At 38.4% G+C, this 14,645-nt stretch overlaps 5 protein-coding genes across 5 annotated transcripts; 3 read left to right on the top strand and 2 right to left on the bottom strand.

Annotated features, from left to right (window-relative positions):
- The first annotated feature begins 73 nt into the window (after positions 1-73).
- Positions 74-1,256, top strand: LOC108917833 (galactoside 2-alpha-L-fucosyltransferase 3-like). The gene has a single exon (XM_018724597.1). The coding sequence runs from the start codon at positions 150-152 to the stop codon at positions 1,143-1,145; it is 996 nt and encodes a 331-aa protein (XP_018580113.1). The 5' UTR covers positions 74-149; the 3' UTR covers positions 1,146-1,256.
- Positions 1,257-2,934: 1,678 nt separating this feature from the next.
- On the bottom strand, positions 2,935-10,410 carry LOC108917893 (tankyrase). Its single transcript, XM_018724705.1, has 13 exons — positions 10,027-10,410; positions 8,654-8,878; positions 8,270-8,573; positions 7,954-8,207; positions 7,423-7,887; positions 6,879-7,107; positions 6,345-6,510; positions 6,072-6,291; positions 5,578-5,810; positions 4,916-5,423; positions 4,549-4,739; positions 4,195-4,487; positions 2,935-4,097 (listed from the first exon to the last, which is right to left on the bottom strand). The coding sequence occupies exons 1-13, from the start codon at positions 10,214-10,216 to the stop codon at positions 3,860-3,862; spliced, it is 3,516 nt and encodes a 1,171-aa protein (XP_018580221.1). The 5' UTR covers positions 10,217-10,410; the 3' UTR covers positions 2,935-3,859.
- A 305-nt stretch (positions 10,411-10,715) lies between these two features.
- LOC108917898 (ARL14 effector protein) lies at positions 10,716-11,753 on the top strand. Its single transcript, XM_018724709.1, has one exon. It carries the CDS (start codon positions 10,910-10,912, stop codon positions 11,393-11,395), a length of 486 nt encoding a protein of 161 aa, XP_018580225.1. The 5' UTR covers positions 10,716-10,909; the 3' UTR covers positions 11,396-11,753.
- Positions 11,630-13,395, top strand: LOC108917777 (phospholipid phosphatase 5). Its single transcript, XM_018724528.1, has 3 exons — positions 11,630-11,725; positions 11,858-12,417; positions 13,231-13,395. Exons 1-3 carry the CDS (start codon positions 11,658-11,660, stop codon positions 13,368-13,370), a joined length of 768 nt encoding a protein of 255 aa, XP_018580044.1. The 5' UTR covers positions 11,630-11,657; the 3' UTR covers positions 13,371-13,395.
- LOC108917778 (acylpyruvase FAHD1, mitochondrial) lies at positions 13,151-14,374 on the bottom strand. The gene is made up of 4 exons (XM_018724529.1): positions 14,277-14,374; positions 14,128-14,224; positions 13,822-13,965; positions 13,151-13,714 (listed from the first exon to the last, which is right to left on the bottom strand). Exons 1-4 carry the CDS (start codon positions 14,339-14,341, stop codon positions 13,373-13,375), a joined length of 648 nt encoding a protein of 215 aa, XP_018580045.1. The 5' UTR covers positions 14,342-14,374; the 3' UTR covers positions 13,151-13,372.
- Positions 14,375-14,645: the final 271 nt, after the last annotated feature.

Here is a 14,645-nt window from a genome sequence, read left to right on the forward strand (position 1 = left end):
CCATATTGTGACGCGCTCGCGAAGATGCGATGATAAAAATCAATACTAAGATGTAGCACAGAGAGGAACAGTCTGGGTGAGATTTTCTAGTAAAATGCTTAAATTTAGAAGTAGAGACAGTGCTTTAGATTGCTACAAGTAACAAAATAATGTTAAACACAAACCACAACCTATTATTTAAAGCTATAATACTGGCATTATGTGTGATATCCTTTGTGCACGTATTTTTATTTCCGCTGTACGACATGAACGTCGGAAGGGGCAGTGTGAGAACGTACATGGATTTTGAGCAGTCCCTCTGCACCAACAACATCAAGAAGAGGAGAATCTGGAGACTCAGCCGGTGCCCGCAGTATGGCATCGTTACCATCATGCAGGGTGGCCGCTTGGGCAATCAGATGTGGGAGTACGCGTCCGTATGGGCTCTAGCCAGGAGGACAGGCCTGGAGCCCTACGTCCCCAGGTGTATCAAAATAAAGCTAGACCAGGTGTTTGAGCAACTGTCGGTGCCAACGTTTGGAGAGATCGGACATTGCCCAGTAGAAATAAACCATTTCGTAAAGTCTCTAGAGGCCTGGAACTTTACCAATCAAAGTATTATTTTACCGAGATACTCCATTCAACCTGAACTAGTGTTAACTTGGGTCCAAGACATCATTCAAGAGTTTACTATAAAAAAGAAGCTGCTGCTAAAGAGCCAACAAATCCTACATTTAGCTGTGAAGCCTTCCGCCGCAAGAAACCACACCTTTGTAGGCATTCACGTACGGAGGACGGACTATATCGGGTATTTGATGAGGAAACACAACGCCAAACCGGCTGACGTTGACTTCTACAAGTCAGCCATGGGTTTCTTTGAGAGGAAGTATCGAAACGTCGTGTTTATCGTGGTTAGCGATGATCCGCCGTGGTGCTGGAAGAAATTCGGGTTCAAGAACAACGTGTACGTAGCCAGTCGGTACCACAAGAACTCTCCAGCTCTGGACCTGGCGATCTTGGCATCGTGCAACCATTCGATCTACGATTACGGCACCTTTGGTGAGTGGGGGGCTATTTTGGCTGGTGGGGAGACCATTTACTACAATCTTTCTCATCACTCATCCAGTAGGCTAGGGCAAATTTTGAAAAACTGGCATACTATATAAAACCAACACGGAAAACACTTCAAAAGGCTGATTTTTTCTAATAAAGATTTATTAGTTATTTTTCTACTCTCTTGAAAGATTCTTTATTTTTTCACAGATCTCAGAACTTGAAAAAACTCGTAGGAAGTATATATTTTCTAAACGATTCCGTTGTAGTTTTTAAACTTTAAGATTAAGACTTTAGAAATGAGTTGAAAATTTGAAATATTACTAAATGTTAGAACAGTTCAAGTGGGGATAAAAAATACATTATATTTAACGATAAAGCTATAAAAAATTGATTATTAAAACTTCAGAATTTACTAAAACTTGAAAATACACAAATTAATTAATGCACACCACTGTTTCTTAATCGTCTAACTTAATTTTGGGATACGATAGCATTTCTCAGTTTAAATACTATACAAATATATTTTCCCTCTGCACAAAACGGGACACAGAACAAAGTGTATGCAGAGAAAAACTACCAGAGGTAATTTTGTACCTATATATATGTGCCAAATTTCTTTACGCTTCGAAAACTAGTAAACACGGGAAATATGTAACTGTGATCTGAATTCTTTTCAAATCGACGTAATTGTGAACTGACTTCCAGTATTTTAATCTCACAACCCTACTTACCTGTCATAAATGTGGATCTATCTTTGTAAAAAATAAATGTTTCTGTGATATATGTAAAAAATATACTTGCTGTATACAATCATATTAGTAAAAGATAAAACCTGTATTTACATGAAAATTAAATTTTTGTAAAGTGGGACAGGTTAGAAGTGTCGGGGAATCGAGTCTTTTAAGTTAACAACATCGGCGCCCAATGTGGGGCACTTTATAAAATTATAAAAAAATATGGATGCAAATATTCTACCCTGTTCCATTAGGAATTTATGTTTAAGAAAACTGTGAAAATACGTGTCATTTCCACAGTAGATTGAATTATGGCAAGTCTATGTATGTTAATAAAGAAATACGACTAGTACGGTGGCTTTATTTTGAACAAAAACTCAGTTCCACAGAAATATTTTTATTAAATACTACGATATAGAAAAATTTTCAAAAAAAAAAAACAGTATACAAGTAAAATTTAAAAGTTAACACCACACCAGTTAAACGATCCTTACTTACCATAAATATTCATATCACATACTGATTTTGAAACTTAAATTTTCCTTGTCTTTCATTAAAATTAGCGAAAACGATAATAAATAGGGTAAAATGCGCAATATGAAAGTCCTATGTTACATAATTATTTACATAAAAATGAACACATCATTTTTCAATGGCAAGAACGTATTCTTAAAAATTGGGAGCAAAAAAAACGATAACGTTAATACTTTTTGGTGTTGCGACTTTATTTTATTTTTTTACAAGATAAAAATAACCAAGTCTCAAAATCACTCCACTTTAGACCAAATTTTCTCAGTCTAGCCCTCTACGCGATTAAAAATATAAACATAGTTTGAAATTTTAATTGTCAGTGTTACGAGAAACAACTACTCCAAGGGCTATATGCCCCTACCGGCATTGAATTATACTCGTAACACCTAGGATTGTTCGTCAGTTTAACCCACCAGGCACAGACCGGTTTCGGAGTCGGTTGTCTCACCTATGACACACTGATTAGGACTAATAAGTCCGAAACTGGTCTGTGCCTGGTGGGTTAAACTAACGAACAATCCTAGCTGTTGCACTAGGTGTTGTGAGTATAATTCAATGCCAGTAGGGGCATATAGCCTTCGGAGTAGTTGTTTCTCGTAACACTGACAATTAAAACATTGTCTTTGCCCTCTGTGGGTGGCAGTCGTGCAACAAGTACCTGCAATATAGCAGGTCGGTTCCTACTGTAGCCATTTGAATGGCACACTTGGGAGTCGGCACAACAGATAGAGCCATTTGCGTTCCCACATACAATAGTTTGAAATTATTTTACTTTACTAATAATCAGTAAAACAAGAAATAATTCATATATATATAAAATACTTATTGCAATAAAGGAAATATCTAAAGTTTTTTTACAATACGCCACTCCCAATTTTAAAAAATACTTGCAATTCCTTTAATGTGGGGCATTTTATAACTGCGGATGGAGTTTTAAACTTTACGTTTACAAATATAAAAAAAAACAAATGGAAATGCAAATTTTACTTTTAACGAACCTCAATTATACCAATATTTATTTTCAAAAGTTTCTACACTATACATTTTCTTTATCGTTTGAGCATCATGAAAACCGAATGGCAGTTTCACAAATTCGTTTCCAAATAAAAACGTAACATCTAAAACACTAACTCAAACATGTTAACTGATGAAGTGGAGCCCAGATAGTCAAAGCTTTATATTTTAAAAGGTTAGTATTCTGCAATGTCACAATATCGCCCCGTTTCGCGGTACGTAAAACTGAAAAAATCGAGCCTATATTTTATAATTTCACAATAAATAAAAAAAAACGTCCAAATATCTGAAATTAAAATTCATTTCCATTTAAAAACTTTGTGTGGAGAGAATTAAAAAATACCTTAAAACGCCACTAGTCAAAAACCCCATCCGCCGTCTCCGATTCAAATCGATTACCGAAACGACTAAGATCAGTTCCTCTGCTCTTGGCAACTGCACTTTTTCCTCGCCGGCACTAAGCAGCGCAAAGCGTGGCACAGCAGGCTGCACAGGTAGTCCTTGTACGACCTAGTCGGCTGCAGCATCAACCACTGCTCTTGGAATCACCTGACGTCCGAGTCTGCCCCACTGGAACGGTCTTCGGGCTTGACGATCTGGTACGTTATGAAGTATTCGGGGTAGGCCTGCTCTCCCCGGTACACGACGTACTCCGGGAAGTTCAGGCCGCCCGCCGACGGACGACCGGCCACCGAGTGGTGGCCCGGGGGAGCGTGCGCCATCTTCATTGCGCTGAACTGCAGGAACGACTTGCCGAGCGTCACGCGGCAGAGGAGCAAGTGCCTGTAACATATAAAATTTGATTTTTTATTTTAAAACGATCAAATGAACTTTTTTTTTCTTTATTTCTAATTTCGACGTTAAAGAAGAAACTTCTGACCTGTGGCAAGTGTAGCAGCTGCGATCCTTATGCGTGGGACACCCGGTACCTCCCCCGATTCCATATACGTACTGATTGCTCTTGGAAGAGTGTTCGGCGAAATAAATACCGGCGCCAAACATACCGCCGATATAAGCGTGCCTCTCGTCGAAACCCTTCTGCACGATGGCGTTGATGAAAGGCGAGCCGTGAAACAGCATCCTTTCACACGACTGGTTGCCGTTCTCCTCGCCCACCTCCTGCCTGCGGTGCGTGTAACGCTCCCAGAGCTTCCGATTCTGCACTTTTTGAATCTAAAAATAAATTATCGTTTAAAATGTAAATATTCCGGTACGACAAGAGTCTCTCTCTTACCCGGACAATATTGTATCGTGAAAATACACCACCGGCGTGACCGTTATCTCTGTGCTCCCTTATACCGTTCTGCATCTCCTCTTCGACGGTAATAAATTCTTTATCGTCGGACAAAAGATCGACGAGTAAAGTACCGGGGTTAGAAGGGGTGGACCACAGACCACTGCAACTGGCCATCAGACGTTCCATACCTAAAAAAAGAAGAATGTTTCGGTAGTTCAAACGTACCAGTACCTCGTAATAGCGGCTTTAATTTTGTAGTTCAAATGCGCCACTTCTTGGTAGTTCCTGAGTATAAATCAAACCTCTTCTTTCAGTTTCACCTTCTGCATACAAAAGCAAAGCTTTTCTTTAACGGAAATCTTACCTTTTATAAGCTTGTGACGGAACCCGTACGCCGATATGCCGATCTGCTTCAGGTCCTCGTGCGACATCTCCGCCAATATATCGAGGGTGATCTGCTCCCTCTCGAAGATGTCCAACAAGTGCTCCAGATTCAAGCTGGCGAGGAAATTAGCAACCGAACAAATCCCGCCCACTTCGCTCTCGCTGCTCTCCATCTTCGTCGTGGAGCAGCATCCCTCGGCAGCGCCCATGGATACGCTGTTCCTACTACCGACAGGTACCAACAGCTGAACCGCGGCCCCCGAGGGCATGATCACGGTCTCTGCGTTGACGGTAGAGGGCAAGGGGGGACTCGGTGTGTGAGAGAGGGCGATAGACGGGGCGCGGGAGGGTGGCGCGGAGGTCGTGGCGACGCCCTGTTGGGAGGCCATGGCGTCTTGCAGTAGGCAGCGGACGTCGTCGGCGGAGGCCAAGTCTACCGGGGCCTGGCCCTCCTGGTTCTTCAGGAAGGGGTCCGCCCCGTGGGCGAGCTAAAAACGTGAAATCAAGCGTCTAAACGGTAACTAAGATAATCTTTTGAAGTCGATTTTACACATTTTGAGATAGTCCGAAAGTTATGAACAGGAAGAACGGTTTGTGTTTTCGCTATTTCTCGATTACTGGGATGATGATCTCAAAACTTACCAGCAAAGCACAAAGCTGCGTCCTTCCCTTCTGGGCGGCTTCGTGGAGGGGCGTAAAGCCCCATTTATCAGTAGCGTTTACAACAGTATTGTACTTGATCAGGAGAGCTGCTATATCGAGGTGGCCGTAACTAGAGGCGTTGTGGAGGGGTATAAGTCCGCCCTTGTCCTGGGCGTTAACGTCGGCGCCATGTTCGAGTAGAAATTCTGCTACCTCAACGTTGTTGTAACCAGCTATTAAAAAAATTCTATTGTGATTTACAAATTAATCCGGAAATTCTAAAAATAATATTTTTGATGTTAAAATCGCAATTATTTAAGAAAATTATGCAGAATTTCTCCAAATAACAACTTTTACCCAATAATTATCCAAAATTAATGAAAAATAAAAACGGATGAGCCAAAACAAAAAAAATACACGCTTGTTTCCAAGATTGATAATAAAAATCGAACCGCCACGTACTTTAACGAGAATGTCGACTTAAAAAAACTCACCCGCCAAGTGTAAAGGTGTCGAGTTTCTACCCTGCGCGTCGCGACAGTTGATGTTCTCGGGAGTGACAAGTCTCTGAACTCTCGCAAGGTTGCCCTTCTTGGCCGCGTCCAACAAGGCGGCGTTACCCCTAAGGAGGTCGGCCACGTCCTGGTCGCCTTCGCGTACCAAATCCAAGGGAGTGGCGCCGTCACGGTTCTTCTTGCTGGGGTCCGCTCCGTGCTGAAAAGGAACCATTCGTAGGCAACCGCGAAGGTAAAAGCTTATAATCTCACCTTAAGTAATAACTTTACGATTTCGTACTTTCCTTTAGCGGCAGCTTCGTGTAGCGGCGTAAACTTCCACAGGTCGGCGACGTTCACACTCGCGCCATGCTTTACTAGAAGTTCAGTCACTTCGTAGTGTCCGTAGGAACAGGCGTTATGTAACGGCACCAAACCCCTAGAAGGAAATATTTATTGGAATAAAATATAAAATTATAAAAATAATTTTTTTCCTTTATTTACGAGACGTTACAGAAACGTAGAAGGCCACCAAGATATAATTCGAGGAATTATTCAAGAACTAATTGAGAAAAATGTGACTAAAGTTTCAAATAAGTCAGAAAAATATATTTTCAATTGAAGTTTGTTAGGTTACATTAGGTTAAGTTAGGTTAGGTAAGGTTATGATAGGATTATCAGATCGGAATTCTTCCAACTTACAAGCTGAAATTATGTTTTTCAAAAATCTCCCTTTGTCTGTCAGAAACATAAAAAATATACATATTTAAAAGCTCTTCACCGTTTCTGTATGAATTTCCTTCTTACCCTTTATCTTTAGCGTGAACGTCGGCACCCTGCTGTAAGAGAAATTCTACCACCGATACCCTGTTATAGCCAGAAGCGAAATGTAGAGGGGTCGAATGTCTCCCGTCTAAGTCGCGACAGTTGACTATGTGGGGAAACGATCCCAACAGTCTTTGTACTTGGTCCAAATCTCCCGATTTGGCGGCCTCCAGAATTTGGCACTCTACGTCGGCAGTACCGGTCGGAGGATCTGAAAAACAATTGCTATAGACTGTTTTGCAATTGTATGGAGGAGGAAATCGATTATTTCTTAATCACCCACAAATCCACCAAGACAGTCGATTTATACTCCTAAATGTAGATAAAAGTTTGCGCTAGCACAAAATAAAAGAATAACTGTATAAAACAGTACCCACTCGGTAGAGACTCGTCCCATTCATAACATGGCATATATTATTTAAAATAATTTTCTTGACACGTGACATGGCAAACCCGCGATTCGTTGATGAGCACGCAATTTTAAATAAAGTAAAGTAAATTTTAGTCTATGTGAAAAATATATTACCTTGCAATATCTTCAGCACGTTCTCCGAAGCCACCTGAGCGGCCGTATAGCCCTGCAGCGAAACGATGCTCAAATCGACGTTGTAACTCATCAGTATCCTGCAAGCCTGAACGTTATCCTCTCTGGCGCACCTGTGGAGGGCGGTCTGTCCCAATCCGTCCAGGGCGTTCACCTTGGCCCCGTGCCTCAACAGCACGTCCATGAGATCGTAGTTTGAGTTGTCCGAGGCAATATGAAGCGGGGTGAGAAAGTCTTTGTTCTTTTCGTTGAGATGAGCGCCTTTTCGGATCAACGTCTCGATTACCTGCTTCCTCTTCGGGTAGAGGGAAATGACGGCGGCGTGCAGGGCCGTGTCACCCGTGTAGGGGTGCTTAAAGTTTATGATTTCCGGGGTGAGGTACTTTTTTATCTTGGCCGTGTCGGCCTGGCGGGCCGCCTCTAGCAGCAGGTGGCCCTTGTACTCGTCTGAAATTTGTAAGTTTTTTCACTGAAAAACAAAACAAAGAAAAATGGAAAAACATTGTAACTTACAAGCTAGCCTTTCTTGCAGGTCTCGCGTGGGCGCGACGTCGATTGCGGATTTCGAGTGGCAGTTTAACTGGTAGGGATCCGCCCCTTCACTGAGCAACAGCGAACAGACCTCCAATCTGGATTTCGAGGCGGCTTCGTGTAGAGGCGTGAAAGCCCACAAGTCGTTAGCATTTACGTTAGCGCCATGCTTAATCAGCATTTCCGTCACCTCGAAGTGGCCGTAAGAGCAAGCGTTGTGCAAGGGGACCAAACCACTGCGGAACAAAGTCAAATCGTCAAATACATTACATCAGAACCGTCAAAAATTGAACCCTACCCTTTGTCTTTAGCGTGAACGTCAGCGCCGTGCTGTAACAGGAGCTGCACGACGCGGTTGCGGTTATATCCCGCCGCCAGGTGTAAGGGAGTCGACCTGCGTCCGTCGCTGGCGTGACAATTTACGTTTAACGGATTGAGCAGTGCCAAAAGCCTGTCCTCCGCACCGGAACGTGCCGCCTCTAGTAATTCATCTTTACGGTATTCTCCCGTCAGCACGGGTCGAGTAGAGACATCGGCGACTTCCAAGGGGGTTTTTCCTTCGGTGTTGCGGATGTTTACATCTGCTCCATGCTGCAGGAGGGCTGAAAATTGACAAAAATAATAGTTATTGATACTTTATTAAGCACCGATCCACTATTTTCTTTTGAAAAGGAAAACCAACCTATGCAAACATCTATTTTTCCTTTAATAGCCGCTTCGTGCAAGGGCGTGTAATTCCAGTTGTCTCTTGTATTGGGATTGGCGCCAGCTTCCAGTAATAACCTCACCACATCGGCATGTCCAAATGAACACGCATTGTGTAATGGATGTAAGCCTCCATCGTCCCGTGCTTGAATGGAAGCTCCCGCAGACAGCAAGAACTCTACAACATCCCTCCTGCCATAACCTGGCCAAAAATATGGACTACGTCAGGGCAAAATTTTAAATTTATGCTAAATTGTTAATTATAACAAGAAGCATTCTAATGTACTGTTAAATATTATTGTGTTACTAACAATTTTGACAAATTTTGTATATAAACATGGTTCAAGGTAAGTAACAACCATGAAAGGTATCCTGTTATTCAAATTGTTTATGGCACTTTAATCTTTAGGCTCAATTACTTGATAATTAAATTAAACAACATAACAAATAAGGTAATTTAGATTTAAAAAAAATTATTGTTATCTCGAGAATTTGTTAATACAATTTAATAGTCAGAATTGCTTAGTTATCTTGCAAATAATATATCCAAAAAAATTTTATTTTTTCAAAAGATAATAGTATCTAGATAAGTAACATAAAATATTTTCACATCCCAATGATTCATTGTCAAATAAGTAAATATATCAAAACGGAAACATAATATTTAGAAATGGGTCACAAAATGTAAAAATAAACTAGAATGTATATTTAACTACTTTAAGCAACTCCAAATCTGCAGTATGGTATAATAAAAATATGTTAATTTAATATGCTTAATAATGCTCCAAACTTTAATAAAAAATATTCAATGAAACAGTTTTTTATAACACTAAAATTGTATTGGCAAAAAACCTTTTCGAGACAGCATATTTGGCAAAATAAAAAATCGTAAAGTTGCAGTTGTGTAAAATACACATTTTCTATTTATTTGTAAGTCGGAGTACAAATAAGGAAACAGATTTCTGTTTTGCAATAATGATTCTAAATAAATGATACAAAATATGTATATAAATAACTTTTATATTACCCACTGTAAGGAAGAATATTTTTAGAATAAGTAATGTTTTTCTGATGTTTTACATCTGAGACATTTTTACCACCACATTACCGACAGTATTAAAATAGCTTCAGCACATAATCGGAACATTTTCAAATTTGGACAGCTCAGACACAATCCATAGCAATCTTTTTGTACTTTGTTTTAAAAATTTCTGTTTGCTTTTTGCATTTCTGTTTATAAAAAAAAACATTTTGTATAACACAGTTCAGGATGTTCCCTTAGATAGCAATTTGAATGTTATATCTGTCATGTTATAAAACAGAACTGAAAAAAAAAGAAAAAAAACTTGCCAGCAGCAAAGTGCAAGGGAGTACTCTTCCTTCCAGCAGTGTCCCTGGCATTCACAGTCGTGGGTGTGATCAGTTTTCGCACCCTGGCGATATCTCCCACCTTGCAGGCTTCGAAAAGCTCCCTGAGAGGATCGCTGGCACTAGGTAAAGGATCCATAGAAGCCTTCAGAACATCTCTGCGAGTCGCCATTCCAAAACACACGGAACTGTATCACAAAACCACCGACATCGTCGCTAATTGACTAATGCATCGGATTAGAAAGTCTCAAGAGCACATTGTTTTGCAATTCACCGAATCTATTGAGTCATATTACAACATTTTAATTTTTGTTTTGTGTTGTTAAAAAGACTGACGGGAGGGGAACTGCAGAACAGAAAAATGACATGTTACGTGACAGCTGGCGGAAGAAGAGAAATGTTTTTTCTCTTTCTTGTCGTCCGCAAAGACAAGGATAGCTAAACCAGTTGGCCTGTTTAATAATTGCTCCAATAAAAAAAATATATAATTTGAAATACGTTCCATTTTATAAGAAACGTCTTTATATAATTTTTTATGAAAAGTTACTTGCAATGTAAACAAATCAACACCCTCTTGTCCAATCGCAACAGAAATTTAATTTTATGGCATGACAGTTGGCATTATATTAACGATTTTTGTTTTCTAGATTGGCAAAAGGCTTCATCCGCTATCACAAATAGGTTATGTTTTGTTTACTTTCCTGTCATAAAAACGAACCGTTTCTTAATTTATTCAAACTATATAGATATAAGTAATTCAGAATTTTTTATATAAAGGCATATTTTAAAAGAGGCCCAAATTCAATGCCAGTGTAAAGTAGTGTTTATAGAAATATTAAGTAAACAAGTACATTTAAAAGAAAAAATGAGCTCTGCGGAAACTACTGAGAGTAGCGAGGACGAATATAATCCCACTTTTCGAGAAAAAGAGCACCGTACAGCTAGAAAATCTACAGCCCCTCAACCACCCACCCAAATGTACATAACTCGAAGACAAGCAGCTAGAAATGCCACTAAAGCCCTCCGAGCGACGTCGGACCGTTTCATGGCCAATTTCAATCCAGAGACTAGTGTTCGGGAGAAAAGGAAACTCAACAGGAAGATAAACCCTCCCAGCAATGTCCGTAGACCTGCAGGAGCCATCTATGACGAGAATGGCATCCACATCACCACTCTAACAGATTTATGTGACTGTCTCAATGAGGACTGTTTGGGGTGCTTCTTTGAATGCCCGAAATGTGGATCGCAAAAATGTGGTACGGAATGCAGGGTTCATCGAAAATATCTTGTTGATCAAATCGAGTACCATGGATATGACAATGCCATTAAAAATCCTTTACTTAAGCATTAGTTTTTTAACATACTGCTCTTATATTCATAATCAATTATTTTGTGTTTACTTTATTCTGAACATTTTTTATTTTATATTTAAATAAATTATGATCAAAGGTTGTTTGTGTCAGTTTGAGCTATTTGTTAACCTTATTCATTCAAGTTGATAAATCAAAATTTTCAGTGATATACTCTAAAAAATGATTCAGTGAATATCTTATATGAAATATTTTGTGTAACAAAATGTACAGGCATGAAATAAGACTCACATTTAAATAAAAATGTTACTTTTAACACTCGATCATATCTCAGAAATTGGATTTCGTTTATTACTATGGATCACATACTTGTAAGTATAATAAAATTTTACTTCATTATTTTCGACAAAGTTTTTGTTTGACATTTCTTAATTAAATTTGAACTGTTAACCTATAACGGCTTTTAAGAACCTTAAATAATTATACCATATTGCATTTTACAGATACCTAAATAAATGGGCCCCGTTTATTAAACATATAGAAGAAGAGGAACTATGGTACTATCGTTACCCATCCGTTCCCAGTATCATACCCCTTATATACCTTTACCTGGTGATGATAGGCATCCCTTTACTCGTTTATATCATTAGCTTTTTGTGTAGTAAAAAAGAGACGATTTATAATGATTTGAGAAATCAGTTCTATGGAATCTCGTTGGCATATGGCATTAATGCAGTTTTAACGGCCCTTCTAAAAGTCATCATAGGACGACCGAGACCCAATTTCTTTTATCGCTGTTTCCCGGACGGCGTGGGTATAGATATACAAAACTGTACGGGCGATTGGGGAAGCCAAATGGACGGTAGGAAGAGCTTTCCCAGTGCACATTCTTCCTTTTCCTTCACTGGGATGGTATATATAACCCTTTACATGTTTAACGAGTATGATTTCAGTCATCCCTGTTTCGCAAGAGGAGTAATATTTTTCCTCGCCTTGTTGCCAATAATACTTGCGATAGTAATTTCTCTTAGCAGATTTTGTGACTATCATCACCACATGTCAGGTAATAACAAAAAAAAAAAATTATCACAGTTATTGTTTTCAAGTTCAAAAATTTTGGATATACAGTGTGACTTTTTTGTATATAGTGGCTTTCTAGATGTATTTGTTGGAGCAATTATAATGATCCAGTTGGTAATACATGGCCTTTTATGATTTTTTAGAAGCAATTTTTTTCCAAATACTTTAGAGGTTGTTTTATTAAAAAATCTAGTTAGGTACTTTTAACCAATTTAACTAGATACCCATTCTCTCAGAATTCCTTCAATTTAATTCAGAAAATTTTTTTATACTACCTACCTTAAACATTTATATTTATTGCTTCTGTTCAATTTAAAAATCAAGGAGGCTATGGAAATGTTTATTCTGTATTGTGAATTAATTAAATTTGAGAAAACGGGGTTTTCAGTGATGCTGGTTAAGATCATGTAGTTGGATTTTTATTAAAAAAGTTCCTAGATTTATTTTCTGATTAATCGCTTCCAAAAAAATCACAGCCGACTATGGATTATTAACTGAATCATCTTAATAGAACCAAATGTGCATCTAGAAGGCTACTATATTTAAAAATGGCTACAGGCCATGCATGGCCTACTGGATTATGAAAGTGTATCTAGAGAAATTTAGTTTGTACACACTGTAGATGGCGTACAACTTAATTTTTATTGACATTTCAATGTATTTTTAATTGAATGAATGAATTTTTTGATTTTTAATTTTATTACCCCATTCAATATTTTACAAAAATATAACTAACTATATATTAAATGTTGATAAAAATTACATATATGTAATTCGTGAGATTTTGTATTTTTAGATGTAGTGGGAGGCGGCATAATAGGTACCTCTATAGCCCTGCTGGTATTTCACTATTATAGTGAGTATAACATCGAGAAGGACCGGAAATATCTTGAAAAATTAAGAGAACTTCATGTTGCTGACATGGAAGTAGAATAAACCTACTCAGCTTCCACCTTGAACTCTACCTCTGAAATATCTTTGATCCCACACCGCACAATATCTCCTTGTTGAACTGGTCCCATATCGGGTGGCGAACCGGTTAAAATCAAATCGTTCGGTTCCAAAGTTATATACTGGGAAATAAAGCTGATTAGAACTGGAATGCTGAAGGCCAAATCGTCGGTACATCCATCTTGACGATGTTTACCGTTTACGGAGCACCACAGTGTTACTTTGTGTGGGTCGGGTATATCGGATTTCTTTATGAACGACCCGACGGGTGTGGCAGTATCGAAGCCTTTGCCTAGAGTCCAGGACCCTCCTGTACTTCGAGCTTCTTTCTGTAGGAAAACGTAGAGTATTTTTATTGTAATTAAAGACGTTTCACACGGTAAAAATAAATTGTATTTATAAGTATAATTTTTTTTTTTGAAACAACGAAAATTACCATTTTACAAGTAGCTGTCATATCCAATGCTACACAGTAACCTCCTACGTAGTCCAAAGCTTCTTTTTCAGACACTTTCTTAGCTATTTTTCCAATAATTACTCCCAGTTCTACCTCCTCATTAACAGAAAACCCTTTTGGTATCTAAAAATAGTTAAAATTATAGGCCACACGCTTGGAGGAGCTTATTATATTTGGAAAAAAAATTATGAATTTGTATTTTTAAATTTATGTTCAACTACGTCCCCCTGACCTTACTGAACCTACGCCACTGCTAAATATAACATAATTAAAGAAAAACTATACCACTATGTTCTCTTTTTCTGTAATGTAAGATGTGGTAGGTTTGATGAATATTTCGGGCACTTTTGGCATAGGTTTGTCCAGTATTTTTAAAAGAGATCTGCAAACAAAAAAAAATAGAAAATACAAAAGAATTGGTGGGTCTTACGTACTTATAGTTAGCTGCAACACCTATTATCTTTTTCCCATTCTCTACAAATAAGTTTAAATTAGTCATGTTAATTAGTTAACATATGCAAAGTTCGAAGATGACCCCTAATTACGTAATTATCATATTTTTCAAAATTTGAAATTGGCGCGTCGGCTGACCGCCTCATGCCAACTTAAAATTGTTATCGAAATTGAACTTTTAATATATTTGGCTTTATTTATATTACAAGATAATCGAACGTTGATAGATAAACTGAAAATATTTAATAAATAAGATATTTGTCATTATTTTGTATCCATTTCAATTTATATATCCGTAGGGTTTTTATTTTTTTAACGTGGCAGTACGTCAATCAAGGCTTTTGGCAGTT

Source organism: Anoplophora glabripennis, unplaced genomic scaffold, assembly GCF_000390285.2.
Source record: "Anoplophora glabripennis isolate ALB-LARVAE unplaced genomic scaffold, Agla_2.0 scaffold17, whole genome shotgun sequence".
In the NCBI taxonomy this organism is placed as follows: Eukaryota; Metazoa; Arthropoda; class Insecta; order Coleoptera; family Cerambycidae; genus Anoplophora; species Anoplophora glabripennis.